The 16,736-nt window shown below is 40.9% G+C and overlaps 3 protein-coding genes and 1 non-coding gene across 4 annotated transcripts; 3 read left to right on the top strand and 1 right to left on the bottom strand.

The window, feature by feature from the left end:
- Positions 1 to 3,391: 3,391 nt before the first annotated feature.
- LOC146905671 (uncharacterized) lies at positions 3,392 to 5,569 on the bottom strand. The gene is made up of 2 exons (XM_085728605.1): positions 4,045 to 5,569; positions 3,392 to 3,906 (listed from the first exon to the last, which is right to left on the bottom strand). Exons 1-2 carry the CDS (start codon positions 5,567 to 5,569, stop codon positions 3,392 to 3,394), a joined length of 2,040 nt encoding a protein of 679 aa, XP_085584731.1.
- On the top strand, positions 4,992 to 5,098 carry LOC146905672 (small nucleolar RNA R71). Its single transcript, XR_015020886.1, has one exon. It is a non-coding gene; the product is annotated as a small nucleolar RNA R71 (small nucleolar RNA).
- A 5,854-nt stretch (positions 5,570 to 11,423) lies between the features above and the next one.
- LOC146905670 (uncharacterized) lies at positions 11,424 to 13,176 on the top strand. The gene is made up of 2 exons (XM_085728604.1): positions 11,424 to 11,665; positions 11,781 to 13,176. Exons 1-2 carry the CDS (start codon positions 11,424 to 11,426, stop codon positions 13,174 to 13,176), a joined length of 1,638 nt encoding a protein of 545 aa, XP_085584730.1.
- A 1,425-nt stretch (positions 13,177 to 14,601) lies between these two features.
- Positions 14,602 to 16,424, top strand: LOC146905669 (uncharacterized). Its single transcript, XM_085728603.1, has 2 exons — positions 14,602 to 15,143; positions 15,488 to 16,424. Exons 1-2 carry the CDS (start codon positions 14,602 to 14,604, stop codon positions 16,422 to 16,424), a joined length of 1,479 nt encoding a protein of 492 aa, XP_085584729.1.
- The last annotated feature ends 312 nt before the right edge of the window (positions 16,425 to 16,736 follow it).

Below are 16,736 nucleotides of genomic sequence, written 5' to 3'. Positions count from 1 at the left end.
CCTAACATCCTAATCCTAATCCTTGTTTATGTAAATCCTAGTTTCTAAGGACGAATCTCTCTAAAGCCTATCCCCTTCTTCGTTCGATATCCGGGGAGTGTGTCTCTCAAGGTGTTAGACCAATTCTCATGGCTAACTCCTATATTAAGATCCTTGATTGTACGAGATTCTATAAGTCCCAAGGTTCACTAGGCTATTCTCATGCTTCGCAATCCTTGTCTAAATTCACTTGTTCGGTTATTAAGACTTCTTCGTTCGATTCATCACCTTAATAACTAGGGTAACGAATTAACAAGTACTAACCCTCCGCGTTCGCATCCAAAGTTTGGTACTTGTTAATATCGTTGTGAAGAACGGTGAATTTAGATAAGAAAAGTAGGGTTACATAAACTAGGGTTTCAGATTAGGATTGTTGGATCAAGCCATAGGACTCTCCCAACAATCCCAAGGTCTAAGGGAATTACTCACTCATGGTTGGTGTTGCCATGAATGAATAAGAAGAAAACAATAAGAACAATTGAATAAAAACGAGAACTTTTATTGAGAAATAGTATTCTGTCACAATACAATATTCAGAATTCAAGATGATAAAACAAGGAGAACAAGCTCTCTATTTATAGCCTACTAATGACTTAAGCCCTAAGAAATAACTGAAGGAATATTCTCTGAAGATCCATGGGCTTTATCGTCAAAGCAGGCTGCGTAGAAAACCGCTGTTCGGAGCAAAAAGCATCTAAAAGGGATGCTGGCAATCGCGCACGGCCGTGCGCCTTGCAGGCGTGGGCCGTGCGCCCTTCACTGACTTGGGGGAGCGAATTCTGATTTCTTCAAGTGCATATTTCGGTCCCAAATCTTGGAAATCTCCTATTTTTGTGCTCCAAATCCCTTTTCTTTAGCTCCAAGCCTTGCAAATCATATATTTGATCCTGAAATATAATATTGGATTCTTTGAAGTAAAAAGCTCTTAAATATAAATAAAAACACATAGAATCTAATTAAATCTAAATAGAATTAAACTAAATAACTTAATTAAAATACGTAATAAATCTACTTATCAAACGCCCCCACACTTGAATCTTTGCTTGTCCTCAAGCAAAAGGCATAGACATAGCAGCATAGAAAACATTTAAGTATATGACAAAATTAAAACACATGTTCCCTCCAAGGCCTTGTCCTAAGCATACACTAATCACAACCTCAAGAGCCCCTTATGATTCCTATTCAACCCAACAAGAGAAACTAAGTGAGTGTGTGTGTGTGTAGTGCATCCCCTTTGCTCCTGTATAAACAGGTATTATGAGGAAACAGGTTCTAACCCCAACAGTACATCAACCGAGAAAAACCTCATTTTCATTCCATATAAGCAAGGTGGGAATTAAGTTTAAGTTGGTTCAATTTTAAATTGTGGACCATATTTTTCTTTTCTTTTGGTCTCTTTTGGGGCTACAGATGCCTAGGGGATATCACCTTTTCATAGGAAGTCGGAGAGGGACTCACTCCTTCCTCCACTACTCTGGCAATCACCCTAAGTAGTGCTGTAGTTTGTAACTTCTTTCATAAATTATTTTTTTCTTTTTCTTTTCTTTCTATTTTTTTTTTCTTCAGAAGTTTGTAGAAGCTATACAATCACTAAGGAGGTACCATCCTTCGCGTAGGAGTTGTTCGAGTACACTATCCTTCCCTCCATGCTCCGGCGGTGTTCTCAACTTAGTGAAAAAGTGAAAATCATGCTTCCCCCCATATTATTTCAACGTTAAATAAATTTCCCCACACAAGCTTATACTACTTTTACTCCTAGAGACTTTAAAGGGTCCATGTACCATTAAACTTAGAACGTGGTCCTTAAAATACCTATTCATACACTTACTCAAAGGATGCACTGTGAATTTTCTCATTGGAGAAGTTTTGTTCACCTAGAATCAATGTGGGTCTATTGGAAAAACTTAAGGCAACAAGAAGCTATTTTCATGTACACAACAAGAACATTATCTAGCCTATATTGGAAGAGAACTTAACAAAAGATTATGTCATATTTAACAATTAAAACAAGTAAAACTATCTAGCCGCTTACATGCCTTTCACAATAAAACAAAACAAAAGATAAAAATTCAAGGGAGTTTGAAACACTACGACTCTTACTACCTAGACACGTTATTGGCTCCCCCCCACACTTGGGAGAAGCATTGTCCTCAATGCATAAAGAAAACAAGAAATTAAAAGGAAGAGAGGAAGAGAAGAGAAGAGAAAGGAAGAGGAAAGCTCACATTCTTAATTGTTGCCCGGAGGGGGACGGTTAAGGCCAAACCTTTGCATCATTTGAGTGACAAGGCGTTGGCTTTCTTCCGCCACTCTATTTCCATGTTGGATGTCAGCTCGCATTCCAATCATCTCATTGTGCATTTGATTTTGCTTTGTATGCACTTTTTGGAATTCGGCTTGCACCCAAGCCCACCGGTCATCTTCAAATTGGGGACCGGCATGCAGCACCAGTTCCTCTTGCTCATGTTGTGCTTCCTCCTCATCACCACCATCATTAACTTGCACCTCGGGTACCTATCTTTTTGGTCGGAGCCTTTGAGGTTAATGCCGTGGTATTTTGATGGCTTCTTTCTTCCTCCCGCGCCTCCGGTGGTGTCAATTTCCTTGCCCTTCCTTTTTCCGGTCATTTTGACTTAGTTTGAAAAAAATTGACTTTTGTGGATTTTAGGTTTGTGGGAAAAAGTGGGTTTTTGATGAAGGTTTTGTGTGGGAAGTGAAGGTTTGATGTTGGGTATGTGGTGGAAGTGAAGTTTTTGAGTAGTTTGTTGGGTTTGGGTGAAAAATTGGTGGTTTTTGTGTGGGATAATGAAGGAATACGAAGATTGGGTGTTTTGGATTGAGTGGATGAAATTTGGTTTTGTTTGGATGTTTATGTTGGAAATTGGATTTGGAATGGTTTGGGTAAAAGATTGGAGTGGATTGGTTGAGTTTTGATGGAGATATGTGAGGTTGAAGGTTGAAGAAAAATGGAGGTTTAGAGAGAGAAGTGGATGAGGGAGGTTTTTGTGTGGTTTGAAAGAGGAAGAAGAAGAAAAATCATGTGAATATACACATAAGTGTCGCGCACGGCCGTGCGCCTTGCAGGCGTGGGCCGTGCAGACCTTGCTATTCCCCGGGCAATTTTTTTCAAAAAAATGCGCACGCCCACGCGAAATGAGGCGTGGGCAGTGCGCCTGTTTCTGGTCCTCTGAGTCAAAATTTTTCAAATTTTCTTTCACATATCGGACATGTACCTACAAAACAATTAAAAACAAAACAAAACAAGCAGAAATAAAGCGATAAAAAAAATGCGTGGCTTGCCTCCCACGAAGCGCTCTTTTCACGTCATTAGCTTGACGATTAGTGGTGATCCCTAAAATGGGTCAAAGAGATGATGGTAGCCAGGTGGTGGTGAAGAGCATTGCTTTCCACCATGATCTTCGGCTTCGAACAAGGAGTAGTCGGTGATTCCTCTATTGATGTTATACATTTCGAAACCTATGAGCATGCCACTTATTTGGAACATAATGCATCCTTCTCTAACATTTAGGACTGCTCCCGCTGTGGCTAATAAAGGTCTTCCAAGTAGGATTGGGACTTGAGGGTCCTCAGGAATGTCAACAACCACAAAATCAGCGGGAACAAAACACCCATCTATTAAAACGGGCATATCTTCCGCAATACCAACGGGACTGATAATAGTGCGATCTGCAAGCTTAAGGGTTATGTTCGTTGGCTTTAGGCTTCCTATTCCTATCCTCATAAAGAGGGACAAGGGTAACATGCTCACACTAGCTCCTAGATCGCATAAGGCTCTTTCCACATTTGTGTCTCCTATCATGATAGGGATAGCAAAACTACCGGGGTCACCAAGCTTGGGTGGTCCTCCTAGAAGGGCATTACACTCTTAGGTCAAGGTTATTGTCTCATTGCCCACGGGGATTCTCTTTTTAGAGATGACGTCTTTAACAAACTTAGCATAGGTGGGCATTTGGGACAAGACTTTTGGGACTTTGGTGTGTAGACCTTGTGTTAGCTCAACAAACTTCCTAAATTTGTCCTCTAGATTAGGCTTAACAAGCCTTTGAGGGAATGGGACTTTAGGAACATAGGGCTTTGTATCTACCGGACTTTCACTCTCTTCTAGGGATTCTCTGCCTTGCACAATTTCAACCTTTGGTTTTTCTAGCTCTTGGCCATTTTCTAGGGTAACAACATTGATGTGTGCTTTAGGATTGGCTTCGGGTTGTCCTGGAAAAATTCCAGGTGTTTGAAAGGTAGAAGAAACATGTTGGGCTACTTGGGAGATTTGGGTCTCCAATGATTTGTTGCTTATGGCAAGAGAGTCTACCTTAGAAGTTAGAGTGTCAAACGACTCTTTTAGAAGTCTAGTTTGCGACTTAAGCTCTTGGTTTTGTTTTTCTTGGTTTAGCACAAAATTTTCCAACATAAGCTCAAGATTAGATTTCTGAGCCACCCTTTGGTTGTTGCCATAGCCTGGTGGTGCTACTTGCTGCCCGAATTGATTTTTATTGTAAAAATTCTGCCCTTGCCTCATACCTTGGTATTGGGCATAGTTTATTTGTTCGGGAAACAAGAGAGCACTCCCTAGCTGGCATTCATCACTAGAGTGGCCAGTAATACCGCATACTTCACAGGAAGATATAGGAGGAGAAGGAGTAGAGGCACTTACATTGAGTTTATTGAGTTTATGAGAGAGTGCTTCTACCTTAGCTGCCAAGTGATCATGAGGAGAGACCTCATACATACCGGCTTCCTTGTTTGACGGTGTTGTACCACCAATTGCCCTCTCGCTCGTCCACTGGTAGTGGTTTTGAGCCATGTCTTCTATCAGCGCATAAGCATCTGCATAATTCTTATTCATTAGTGCTCCTCCTGCTGCTGCATCAACAGTCAATTTAGTGTTATACAAAAGACCATTGTAAAAAGTATGAATTATGAGCCATTGCTCAAGACCGTGATGGGGGCAAACTCTTAGCATCTCCTTAAAACGCTCCCAAGCGTCATACAAAGACTCCCCAATTGCTTGATTGAACCTAGTAATCTGGTCCCTATACTTGGCAGTTTTGGAGGGTGGAAAGAATCTAGCAAGGAAGACTTGCCTGATTTGGTCCCATGACGTAATGGAACCTTTTTCTAAGGAGTGGAACCAAGCACTAGCTCTATCTCGAAGGGAGAAAGGGAAAAGATGTAGCCTAACGGCTTCTTGGTTGGCTTTAATGGTTCCACTAAGCCTAAGAAAGGTAGAGATGTGAAGATTGGGATCCTCAGCGGGGGATCCCAAGAATTGATTTTGCTGCACAAGATGGAGAAGTGCAGGCTTGATTTCGAAATTGTTTCCTTCTACATCCGGATACACAATAACCGCTGCCGGCTCCTCCGTTGACGGAGTCGCATACTCTTTGAGAGTACGTGCGTCTGCCATGGCTTGGTTTTTTCGTGCTTCTCTTTTTCGCCTATGGAGGTACTGTTCTATCTCGGGGATATAATCCGGAGGAATATGGCTCCCAAGACTTCTAGTTCTACGCATAAGCGGAAAAGAAATCCAAAAAGAAGAAGAAGAAGAAATCGATTGAGAAGGGGAAAGTGTAAAAACAGAAATAAAACCTAACCGTCACCAAAGTTGATCGGAATTTGGTCAACTCCCCGGCAACGGCGCCAAAAACTTGTTACCGTAAATCCGCAAGTGCACGGGTTTACCGTAGTAGTAATAAAGAGAGAGTATCGATCCACAGGGAGTTATTTAAATTCCAATCAAAAGTAGTAAAGGTTAGGGAGAAACCGATAATTAGGGTTTCAAGGTAATCTAAACGACGGTTGAAAACAATAGCTAAAGGCAACCTAGGGATTATTGGTTCATCCTATGGTTGACCTAACATCCTAATCCTAATCCTTGTTTATGTAAATCCTAGTTTCTAAGGACGAATCTCTCTAAAGCCTATCCCCTTCTTCGTTCGATATCCGGGGAGTGTGTCTCTCAAGGTGTTAGACCTATTCTCATGGCTAACTCCTATATTAAAATCCTTGATCGTACGAGATTCTATAAGTCCCAAGGTTCACTAGGTTATTCTCATGCTTCGCAATCCTTGTCTAAATTCACTTGTTCGGTTATTAAGACTTCTTCGTTCGATTCATCACCTTAATAACTAGGGTAACGAATTAACAAGTACTAACCCTCCGCGTTCGCATCCAAAGTTTGGTACTTGTTAATATCGTTGTGAAGAACGGTGAATTTAGATAAGAAAAGTAGGGTTACATAAACTAGGGTTTCGGATTAGGATTGTTGGATCAAGCCATATGACTCTCCCAACAATCCCAAGGTCTAAGGGAATTACTCACTCATGGTTGGTGTTGCCATGAATGAATAAGAAGAAAACAATAAGAACAATTGAATAAAAACGAGAACTTTTATTGAGAAATAGTATTCTGTCACAATACAATATTCAGAATTCAAGATGATAAAACAAGGAGAACAAGCTCTCTATTTATAGCCTACTAATGACTTAAGCCCTAAGAAATAACTGAAGGAATATTCTCTGAAGATCCATGGGCTTTATCGTCAAAGCAGGCTGCGTAGAAAACCGCTGTTCGGAGCAAAAAGCAGCTAAAAGGGATGCTGGCAATCGCGCACGGCCGTGCGCCTTGCAGGCGTGGGCCGTGCGCCCTTCACTGACTTGGGGGAGCGAATTCTGATTTCTTCAAGTGCATATTTCGGTCCCAAATCTTGGAAATCTCCTATTTTTGTGCTCCAAATCCCTTTTCTTTAGCTCCAAGCCTTGCAAATCATATATTTGATCCTGAAATATAATATTGGATTCTTTGAAGTAAAAAGCTCTTAAATATAAATAAAAACACATAGAATCTAATTAAATCTAAATAGAATTAAACTAAATAACTTAATTAAAATACGTAATAAATCTACTTATCAATATACGTCAATATTAGGTATGTCACCTCCCTAAGTACCTTTCTCTCAGGGTTTTGCTCTTTTCGGCATGTCTCCCTAGTTACAAATTTATTACTTCATGATTAGACAGATATACATTAATATTAGGTAATATCACCTCCCTTAGTGCCTAAGTCAGGGTTATGCTTCAGAGGAGAGAAATCTTACACACGATTGTAAAAGTAAATAGCATAAAGAGAAATAACTAAATAAAGACTTTAAATTAAATAAATTATACAACAACCGGAATAAAGGTTAATCTTAGAACCCTAGGCTAAGATGATTTAGTTACAAACGATAACTAAAGACAAATTATCAAAGAAATAAAACATACCCTAGAAATACTTGGATTGAGGAGATAAACTCCTCCCTTGAAGCTCCTAGTGCTTGCCTTCCTCTTGAACCGCTTCGTCATGAATGAAAATTAATGAATGAAGAATGCGATATTTATAGGAAAAGTTTCGACCTGAAAATAGGCTAAAATACCGGGCTTTTTCCACCAAAAAGTCACAAAACAGCGCCTTGGCCTGCAAGGAACAGGCGTTGGGCGCCTAGAACCATGTGCCAGGTGCATGTGTGCAGAGTTTCAGGTGGCAGACACCTAGAAGCATGCATCAGAAGCCTCATCATATGCCTAGGAGTACAAAAATGTGTGTCAGGCACATGTGAGTGTTGTCTGGGCTCTGAAACGCCAATTTCTTTGTCTTATTAGGTGTTTGCTTCCATATAAGATGTCTTGGAACTTGGGAACATAATTCCTCCCTTTGTAACATCTTCTGAGGCCCCTTGAATATTCATTCTTTCATCTTCCCAAGGTCTTCACGAATCTTCATATGTCTTGCTTTACCGATTTGCATGATTTCTTTGTGAATTACATCAAAACACCCTAACATTGCTATGCTTCAGAAAGAATATAATCACACACTCAAATATAGAAAACATTACAAATGTCCCAAAATCATAAGCAAATTCTCTAATACTCTTCTATTATGGATGTAAAACTTACTGAAAATGATTGACAAACTTGCTAAGAATAACGTAAGAAAGTGGTAAGCTCCTAAGAACTATGGGATGTGGTCATCAGTCTACATGACCCATGAGATGTGGTCATCAGTCTACATACATCATAGTCTTTACGCTTTATTATTATCCCGATTTATATTAAAGCTTAACTACAAATACTTTTAAGAATATCGTCCTTTCTGTAAAAGTAATCTCATGATTAAGTCACACTTAATATTCCATCACATGAACTATCTATTCTAGGGACTTTATTAATCTTACAACAATCAAAAATAAAGAATGTCATATTTTATTTAATAATAAAAGTTATGATACATAGCATAAGTTTAACATAAACTATTGGCCTCTAGGGCTTACACCGACACATGACAAAATACATCATAACAAAACCATAGAAAAACATACTCTAGAGAGAACAAGAGAAGGAATAAATTCTGCCAAAGCTCTGATGCATGACACTTGTCTTGAACCGTCAGTCTTCTGAATGAATAATATTGAGTGCAAGAGTCTCTATTTATATCAAATGATTACTTAGGGTTTAACAGAAGAAAATTGGGCTTTTTGCACCGAACCAGCTTGGAAACACAAACTGCAGGCAATTTCCTGCAACTATGCGCGAATAGCGCCTATAGGGGCGCAACTAGCGCCTGAGGCAGTAGCAACACTGCCTCGTGCACAAATGGTGCATGGCCAGGTGCAAATGGCGCCCGAGGAACATGAAATGAACATGAAATGAATTTTCTTCACTTTGTTTTTTCTTAAAAAACCTTCTAAGAACCATTGAATTCAATCTTCACATCCTTGATCCTTCACACGATGTCTTGATGGTTTCTCACTACAAAACACCTATGGAGTTGCATGATCTAGGATAAAAGTGAATTACAACAACTCGAGTGAAAACAATACAATATGTTCATCAGACCATTGACAACTCTTTTATCTCTCAACTTATTTGTCTACAAGTGCAAAGAAAAGTACTAAAAATATAGCCAAACATGTCATATGATGCTTTGTCATCAACCACCACACCTCCGGGGGTATCAAATAGTCACATCATTGTCGAGCAACCTTAACGAGCGTAAGGGTTATACCTATTCGAGCGTTTGTTAACAATTTTATAATTAGCAGGACCATTTTTTTAAAAGCGGAGATTTCTTGCGAGCATTCCAAATGACTCAGCTCCCCGCAAACCAAAACCTTTTTCACAATCGCTAGCTCCTCGCGAGCATATTGAGGCTATCGGTACCATACAAACATAGTCCCTGAGACTATCAACGTCTATATGATTTCAAGTGTCGTACAAGCAGTACGGTTGGTTCTTTTCCGCCCCTTTTCATTAGTATATGGTTCGACCTGACACAAACTATTTTGCTCGAAGTCATCACTCTTATTTGAGAGTAACAATTTGGGGGGCTATTGTTTTGGACCGAGCAAATGGCTAGGCCCATTTCCAATACAAGCCCAATAAAACATGCCTAACATATTATTGGGTCATCTGCTCATAGCACCTAGGAAGACCAATTCAAATCGAATGGCAACGTCTCCCCCTCACGTGCCGCGAATCTCGCTCGGTGGTTACAATTTTTTCAATTGCCATTGTGTGCCTACAACGGTGCTTGCAAGTCACACACACACACACACACACACACACACACACACACACACACACACACACACTATATAATGGGACTTTATGTAGTCCCCATCAGTACGATTCTATTCAACCCTAAATCCCCTATCTGCGCTCTTATTTACCGGAGCGCCAGACTGTCTGCATGCACACACCACCCACTGTTTCAGAGGTCCCAAACGCCCAAAACAACTACACCATACGTCATCCTTCTGATCAGATACTATATATATATATATTAGAATTAAATTATGTGTTTGACAAGATAATTATGCCAAAGTCGAAGGACTTAAATTTGAAGAACAAATTTGAGAAATCATCTTAATTTATTTGATGATTTTTTTTAATCTTTTATAAGTGTTATGGTCTATTGTATAGGCGAGTCATCTTGTTAATACAAAGTGAAAAACTTTATGCAGACTGAGACATACAACCGAGTCATCTTATTCAATACAAATTTTACATGCGGTTCGACAAGTGTTAAATCGATCAATGACTTATCGACCCACTACTTTAACCAGGTCGATGACTGATCTGATTTTTAAAATAACGATCTTTATATATAAATATTCAAAATATGTACTCCCTCTGGTCTTATAATTCTAGGGATGGTAAAATGGGTTTGACCCGCCGAGTTGATCCGCTTAACCCTGCCTTTTTTAGCGGGACGGGTTGTGATTTTGAACCCGCCATAAGTAAGGTGCCTCGCTCCGTCCCTTTTTAGAAGGATTATTGACGGTGCGGAGTGAGTTGACCCTTTTTGCCATCCTAATATAATACGAAGAAAAACAAAATCAAGACCATGTTGCATATGTTTGAATGTTTTCACAAATATACTTTCATAGAAATTTTTGAAGTAGTGAATATACTCACTAATATTAAAAAGACAAACATTAAATAAAAATTAAAAAATCTTTTACGCAATAAATAAACTTTAAAAGTTTTGTTTTTAATATATTAAATACACGAGAAAAACTTAACAAGAATCAACAACAAAAGAGCGATGAGAGATCAGGAGCGACTGAGAGACGGTTGCACTAGGGTTAGCTCCGGGCAACCACGTTGGAGCTTTTCTCCGGCAGAGAGACATCATGGGGGGTGTGGGGTCCAGCCAGGGTGGCAGATATTGGGGGGGATAGGGGAGATTGGCTTGCAGTGAGGTCTAGGAAGCGGAAAGCGACGGAACTGGAACACAGACGACGGGACAGGTCAAGAGGATCAGAGCGTCATCGAGGAACGATGGTGGGTTACAGGCAGGATCGGCTTCAGGCTTCTAGAAGAGGTTTCATGGGAAAGCGACGCGATAGGCATGTGGCAGATGGCTTTGGATTGGATTACGGCGACAGTTTCTCCAACAAAGTGGGAGGTCGTATAGCATCGTCAGAATGGCATGGTGCGGTGTTATCTGACTCTAATCAAGATTACAAAGTTTCTTTTTATGTTACTAATTTCCCGGATAATTTGCCTTTATTTCGTTTACGACAAGCTTTTGAGGTATGCGGTATGTTATCTGACCTGCTTGTTGCTCGACATAGGAATGCTAGAGGTCAGGAATTTGGGTTTGTACGTTATGTTAATGTTAGGAATAAGAACAAACTCTCTCAAGCTTTAAATAATGTATGGATTGGGGAGTGTCGAGTTTGGGCTCGCGAGGCTCGGTATGACAGGTTTGCTCATAATGATTCTGTCAGTGCTACACCGAAAGATGCAGGGAGGTTAGAGAGGGTGGATGTTAGGCCGGTATAGATGCTGAAGGGTGAGGGAGTAATCCAATAGAAGGTGGGGATGTATTCACATAACGGGACTGAGAAGAAGGTTGAGGGAGGAAATATGTTGCGTATTGGGCAAGTGCTGGTGTCAGTTGGTGGTACGGGGAAGAAAAGTAAGGTGAGGAAGGTGGTTGAGGGAGATGGAGGCGTGTTACAGGATCAGTGTGAGGATGGTAAAGGGTCTGATGGGAATAAGCAAGCGGTGATGGGAGTTGGCAGTAAAACGGTGGAGCAGCAGAAACATGTGCAGGAAACTGTGTGTGTGCCGACAACAAAAAGGGTTTCTATTCCTTCAAAAAAAATCTGCAAGTTTTTCTAATGGTAAGGCCCCTTTTAAATTCATTCCGGTGTACAAATCCTGTGTCAACGATAGAAATTGGGCGAGGTCTGGAATGATTGCAAGGGTGATTGCGGGGGATTCAGCTTTGGATTTACAACAACGTGTCGAGGATGCCGGCTTTCCTAATGTTGTAGTTACTCCTATGGGAGGTGATAGGGTGTTTCTTAATTGTTCTGGTGATGAAGATATTTGGCAAGTGTTTAATGGGGCCCTTCATTTTTTTGCTATGTTGTTCTCTAATATTCATAAGTGGTCGGAGGCGGAGGTTCGATATGAACGCGGTGCATGGTTGCGAGTCTATGGTATTCCCGTTCATGCTTGGAACGAGTCTTTCTTTCGATTGTGTGCTCCAGAGAATGGTAGATTCATTCGTGCAGACGAATGCACAATTGACAAGGCACGCTTAGATTTTGCACGTATTCTTGTTTCCACGTCACAATTAGAGATTTTGAATACGTCTTCTGAAGTTGTCATTGACGGGAGGAAATATATTATTAAATTGGTGGAGGAATGGGGATGTCATTTGGGCGAGGATGCATTTATGACGGAGGTTGATTCGGTTTCCACACCGGAAGCGGTATTTCAACCAAATGTCGAGGAAGGTTTGGAAGAGGTTCAAGGGGAGTGGGAGTTGGATGATTTAGTTAACGACTTGCAGAATGAATGGAGTCAACATGAATGTAAAAAGGCAACATCTTTCAATTCTCATCATTCTTTGTTGAAGGTTAATAAAGGGAAGGAACTTAATTCGGAGTTTTTTGAGGTGAACCTTTCACCGGTTCTTCAACCATTGTCGAAGATGAAAAATGATGTTGAAATGTGCAGCGGAAACATCAACTTGAATCCATCAGATGGGGAGAAGGTTGTAGTTCATTCGGGGCCTTGGAGCACAGATTGGATCTCGAAACAAAAGCCTATTTCCGAAGGTGGTGTTGTTTTTTCTTCCAATTGTGATGGTAACAATTCTGATGGTTTGAAGAAGGCTACTAGAAACTCCATGCAAGATACGCCATCAAAGAAAAAGAAGGTTGGAATGGTGAAAAAATCTGTAGGCTTTATGAAGAAGATTTCTCGGATGCCGGCAAAGGATCGTAAACAGATTTTGAAGATTTTGAAAAAACATAAGCGGGTGAAGAAAATTGGTGCGGTGAATACATCTTCAAGTGCAGCAATGAATTCCAATTTGGATGCTTCATTAAAATCAACTTCATCCGTTAAAAATGATTGGGAGAATTGGGTGTATTTAAAAGGGGAACCTAAGTTGGTGGCGGAGGATGTGAAGGAATTAGGGAAGGTAGTGGGTGTGAAGTATCATTATGACACTAAGAATAGTTTTAATTTGCTTTCGAAGGAGGGGAGGAGAGAGTGGAGGGCGGCTGGAGGTAGCGAGGTGGAGTGTGATGTCGTGGTGGGGAGGAAGGTTGTGTAGGGTGGGTGGTGAAGGAGGGGGGGCAGTGTGAAGGGGGTGGGAGGTTTTAATGAAGATTCTTTCGTATAATGCGAGGGGTTTAGGTGGTGGTGAGAAGAGGATGGAGGTTCGGAGGTTGGTTATTGAGAAGAATCCTTCGGTGTTGTGTATACAAGAAACTAAGTTGCACTTGATGAATGACTTGACCATCAAATCAATTTGGGGTAATAATCCGCATGGCTATTCCTATCAACCTTCGGTTGGGGCTTCTGGTGGTTTGGTTACGGTGTGGGACGCTTCCCGGTTGGATGTATGGTATTCTATGAGTTTTGGGCATGTGTTGATTATCAAAGGAAAGGTTGTCGATTCAGGTGACGAGTTTATTATTTTTAATGTGTATGCACCGTGTAACTTGGCAGATAAAAAGGTCTTATGGGAGCGGTTGAAACCTCTTGTTTTTAACAACAATGACATTTGTTTGTGTGTTTGCGGGGATTTTAATTCAGTTCGCAATGTTGATGAACGGAAAGGAAGAGGTGTGGTTTTCAGACAGGTGGATGCGGATTTATTTAATAATTTCATTGATGACTGTATGCTTATTGATTTACCCATTTGTGGTCGGTTATTTACGTGGTTTCGGGGTGATGGAGTTTCTATGAGTAGACTGGACAGGTTCTTGTTGTCTTATAAGTGGTGTGAGAAGTGGCCAAATTGTATTCAGGTGGCTTATCAACGTGGGCTATCTGATCATGTTCCGTTGTTATTACATGTCGATGAGGCTAATTGGGGGCCCCGCCCGCTTCGTATGCTTAAATGTTGTCAGACTTACCGGGTTATTCAGATTTTGTCCGAGCTAAATGGGGTACTTACAATTGTGAGGGATGGTCCGGTTTTGTTCTAAAGCAGAAGCTTAAGTGGATGAAATTCAGTTTAAAAGAGTGGCATCAACAACATTTTCAGAATATGGATGGTCGGATGTTGGATGTTAAAAATAAAATTTCAAATCTGGATGCTAAAGCAGAGATGTCAGTGTTGGTGGACGAGGAGATGGAGGAGCTTCATGAGTTATCTGTTAACTTGCATTCTTTGGCTCGGTTACAGAATAGTATGCATTGGCAACAATCAATAATGAAGTGGCTTCAGGAAGGGGATGCAAATACAAAGTTTTTTCATGGTTGTATGTCTATGCATCAGCGCCAAAATGCTATAAATATGGTGTCAGTTGATGGTGTCAGTGTGGAAGGAGTTCATAATGTTCGATCCGCTGTCTTCAGACATTTTTCTAATCATTTTAAGTCGCTTGGTGTTCAACGGCCGGGGATGAAGGGCCTCCATTTTCGAAAGATATCTTGGGTAGAGGTAGGGAATTTAACAAAGCCCTTTAGTCGTGAGGAAGTTAAACATGCAGTTTGGGATTGCGATAGCTATAAGAGCTGTTGAAGACAAATGTGTCTTCGTCAAGGTCCCACAGAGGAATTTCCTATTCAGAGGGGTCTTCGTCAAGGTGACCCTTTGTCTCCGTTCTTGTTCCTTTTGGCTGCTGAAGGGTTTAATGTCCTTATGAATGCTGTGGTGGAGGCAGATTTGTTTAGGGGGTACGGTGTTGGGCAGCTTGGTGAGGTGCGACTGACACATCTACAATTTGCGGATGATACTATCATTATTGGTGAAAAGAGTTGGCAGAATGTGTGTACCATGAGAGCAGTGTTGCTTCTCTTTGAAGAGATTTCGGGCCTGAAAGTTAACTTCAACAAAAGCATGCTGTCGGGTGTAAATATATCTGAATCTTGGCTGTCAGAGGCGGCTTTGGTGATGAATTGTCGGCGGGGTTCTATTCCTTTTGTTTATCTGGGCTTGCCTATCGGTGGTGATTCTAGGAAACTTTCTTTTTGGAAACCTGTTGTTGATCGCATAGTCTCACGTCTGTCGTCGTGGAACCACAAGTTCCTCTCCTTTGGTGGTCGTCTGGTTCTTCTGAAATCTGTCCTGTCGTCCCTTCCAGTTTACTTTCTTTCCTTTTTCAAAGCCCCTGCAGGTATAATTTCTTCTATTGAATCTATTTTTAAATTTTTTTTTTGGGGGGGTGGTGAGGATAATAGGAAAATAAATTGGATTAATTGGGAGTCTATTTGTACTCCAAAGGAGGATGGAGGATTGGGGGTAAGGAGGGTGGGAGCTTTTAATATATCTTTGTTGGGGAAATGGTGTTGGAGGATGTTGGTAGATAAGGAGGGGTTATGGTATCGGGTCTTGAAAGCCCGCTACGGAGAGGAGGGGGGCGGTTGAGGGAGGGAGGTAGTCATTGTTCTACTTGGTGGCGGTCGGTGTGTAGGATTCGTGAGGGAGTGGGAGAGGGTGTTGGGAGGTGGTTTGATAATAATATTCGTCGTGTTGTGGGAGATGGTAATGATACTTTATTTTGGCATGACATATGGGTGGGGGAAATGCCATTGAAAATTAAATTTCCCCGCTTATATGACCTATCGGTGAACAAGGAGAGTTCGGTGGCGGAAGCGATGAGGGAGTTTGGTGCGGATGGGGGAGGGGAGAGGGTTTGGCGCCGTCGGTTGTTTGCGTGGGAGGAGGAGAGTGTGAGGGAGTGTTCTGTTTTACTTTCCAACACTGTTTTGCAGGATAATATCCATGATGTTTGGCGATGGTTGTTAGATCCTATTCAGGGATATTCGGTGAAGGGAGCATATCGCTTTCTTACAACGTCCGGTGACACTTTGGATAGGACTTTGGTTGATGATGTGTGGCACAAACTCATTCCGTCAAAGGTGTCTCTATTTGTGTGGCGGCTTCTCCGCAATAGACTTCCTACAAAGGACAATTTGGTGCGCCGACATGTCATTCTTCCTTCAGATACGGCTTGCATCTCTGGCTGTGGAGGTCTGGAAACGGCAACACATTTGTTTCTATCTTGTGACATTTTTAGCTCTCTTTGGTCACATGTTTGGAGGTGGTTACATATTTCTTCGGTTTCTCCAGGTGATATTAGACAACATTTTCTTCAATTCACTTCTATGGCGGGGTTGCCTAGATTCACTTATATCTATATGAAAATTATTTGGTTTGCCTCAGTTTGGGTGCTTTGGAAGGAAAGGAACAACCGGGTTTTTCAAAACACGATTTCTAATCCTTATGCCCTTGTCGAACAGGTTAAACTTCATTCCTTCTTGTGGGTGAAATCAAAACAGGTTTCCTTTAGCTATAGTTATCATGATTGGTGGCAACACCCTTTACTGTGTATGGGTGTTCATTTGTAATTCGTTTTGTTTAGGTGGTGATCCCGTGATTTGGGCACCTTGATCTTGTATATACTCTTGGGTGGTTTGTCCCTTGCACACCTTGTGCAGGATGAATCATTGTTGTTAATATTATATCCCATTTTAGTTTGTTCAAAAAAAATATTAAATACACGAGGGAGTATATTCTATGATTTTTTTTTTGTTTTGTTTTGAAATGTGTATGATTATTCTATTATAATTAATAATTGCGATGAAGGGAGGGTTATATATATATATATATATATGGGCGTATCCATTCATTCGTATAGTCATATATATATGGGCGTATCC

This window comes from Medicago sativa, chromosome 7, assembly GCF_051527215.1.
Source record: "Medicago sativa cultivar Bolivia chromosome 7, Bolivia_mono, whole genome shotgun sequence".
Classification (NCBI taxonomy): Eukaryota; Viridiplantae; Streptophyta; class Magnoliopsida; order Fabales; family Fabaceae; genus Medicago; species Medicago sativa.
This window is presented reverse-complemented; position numbering and strand designations above follow the sequence as displayed.

Coding starts and splice junctions, on each gene's coding strand:
- LOC146905670 (XM_085728604.1), top strand. CDS start 11,424: ATGTATTCACATAACGGGACTGAGAAGAAGGTTGAGGGAGGAAATATG. Junction 11,666..11,780: donor AAACATGTGCAGGAAACTGT/GTGTGTGCCGAC, acceptor TGTCAACGATAG/AAATTGGGCGAGGTCTGGAA.
- LOC146905671 (XM_085728605.1), bottom strand. CDS start 5,569: ATGCGTAGAACTAGAAGTCTTGGGAGCCATATTCCTCCGGATTATATC. Junction 3,907..4,044: donor GTTTGTTGAGCTAACACAAG/GTCTACACACCA, acceptor ATGCCCTTCTAG/GAGGACCACCCAAGCTTGGT.
- LOC146905669 (XM_085728603.1), top strand. CDS start 14,602: ATGTGTCTTCGTCAAGGTCCCACAGAGGAATTTCCTATTCAGAGGGGT. Junction 15,144..15,487: donor GTTCTTCTGAAATCTGTCCT/GTCGTCCCTTCC, acceptor GTCGGTGTGTAG/GATTCGTGAGGGAGTGGGAG.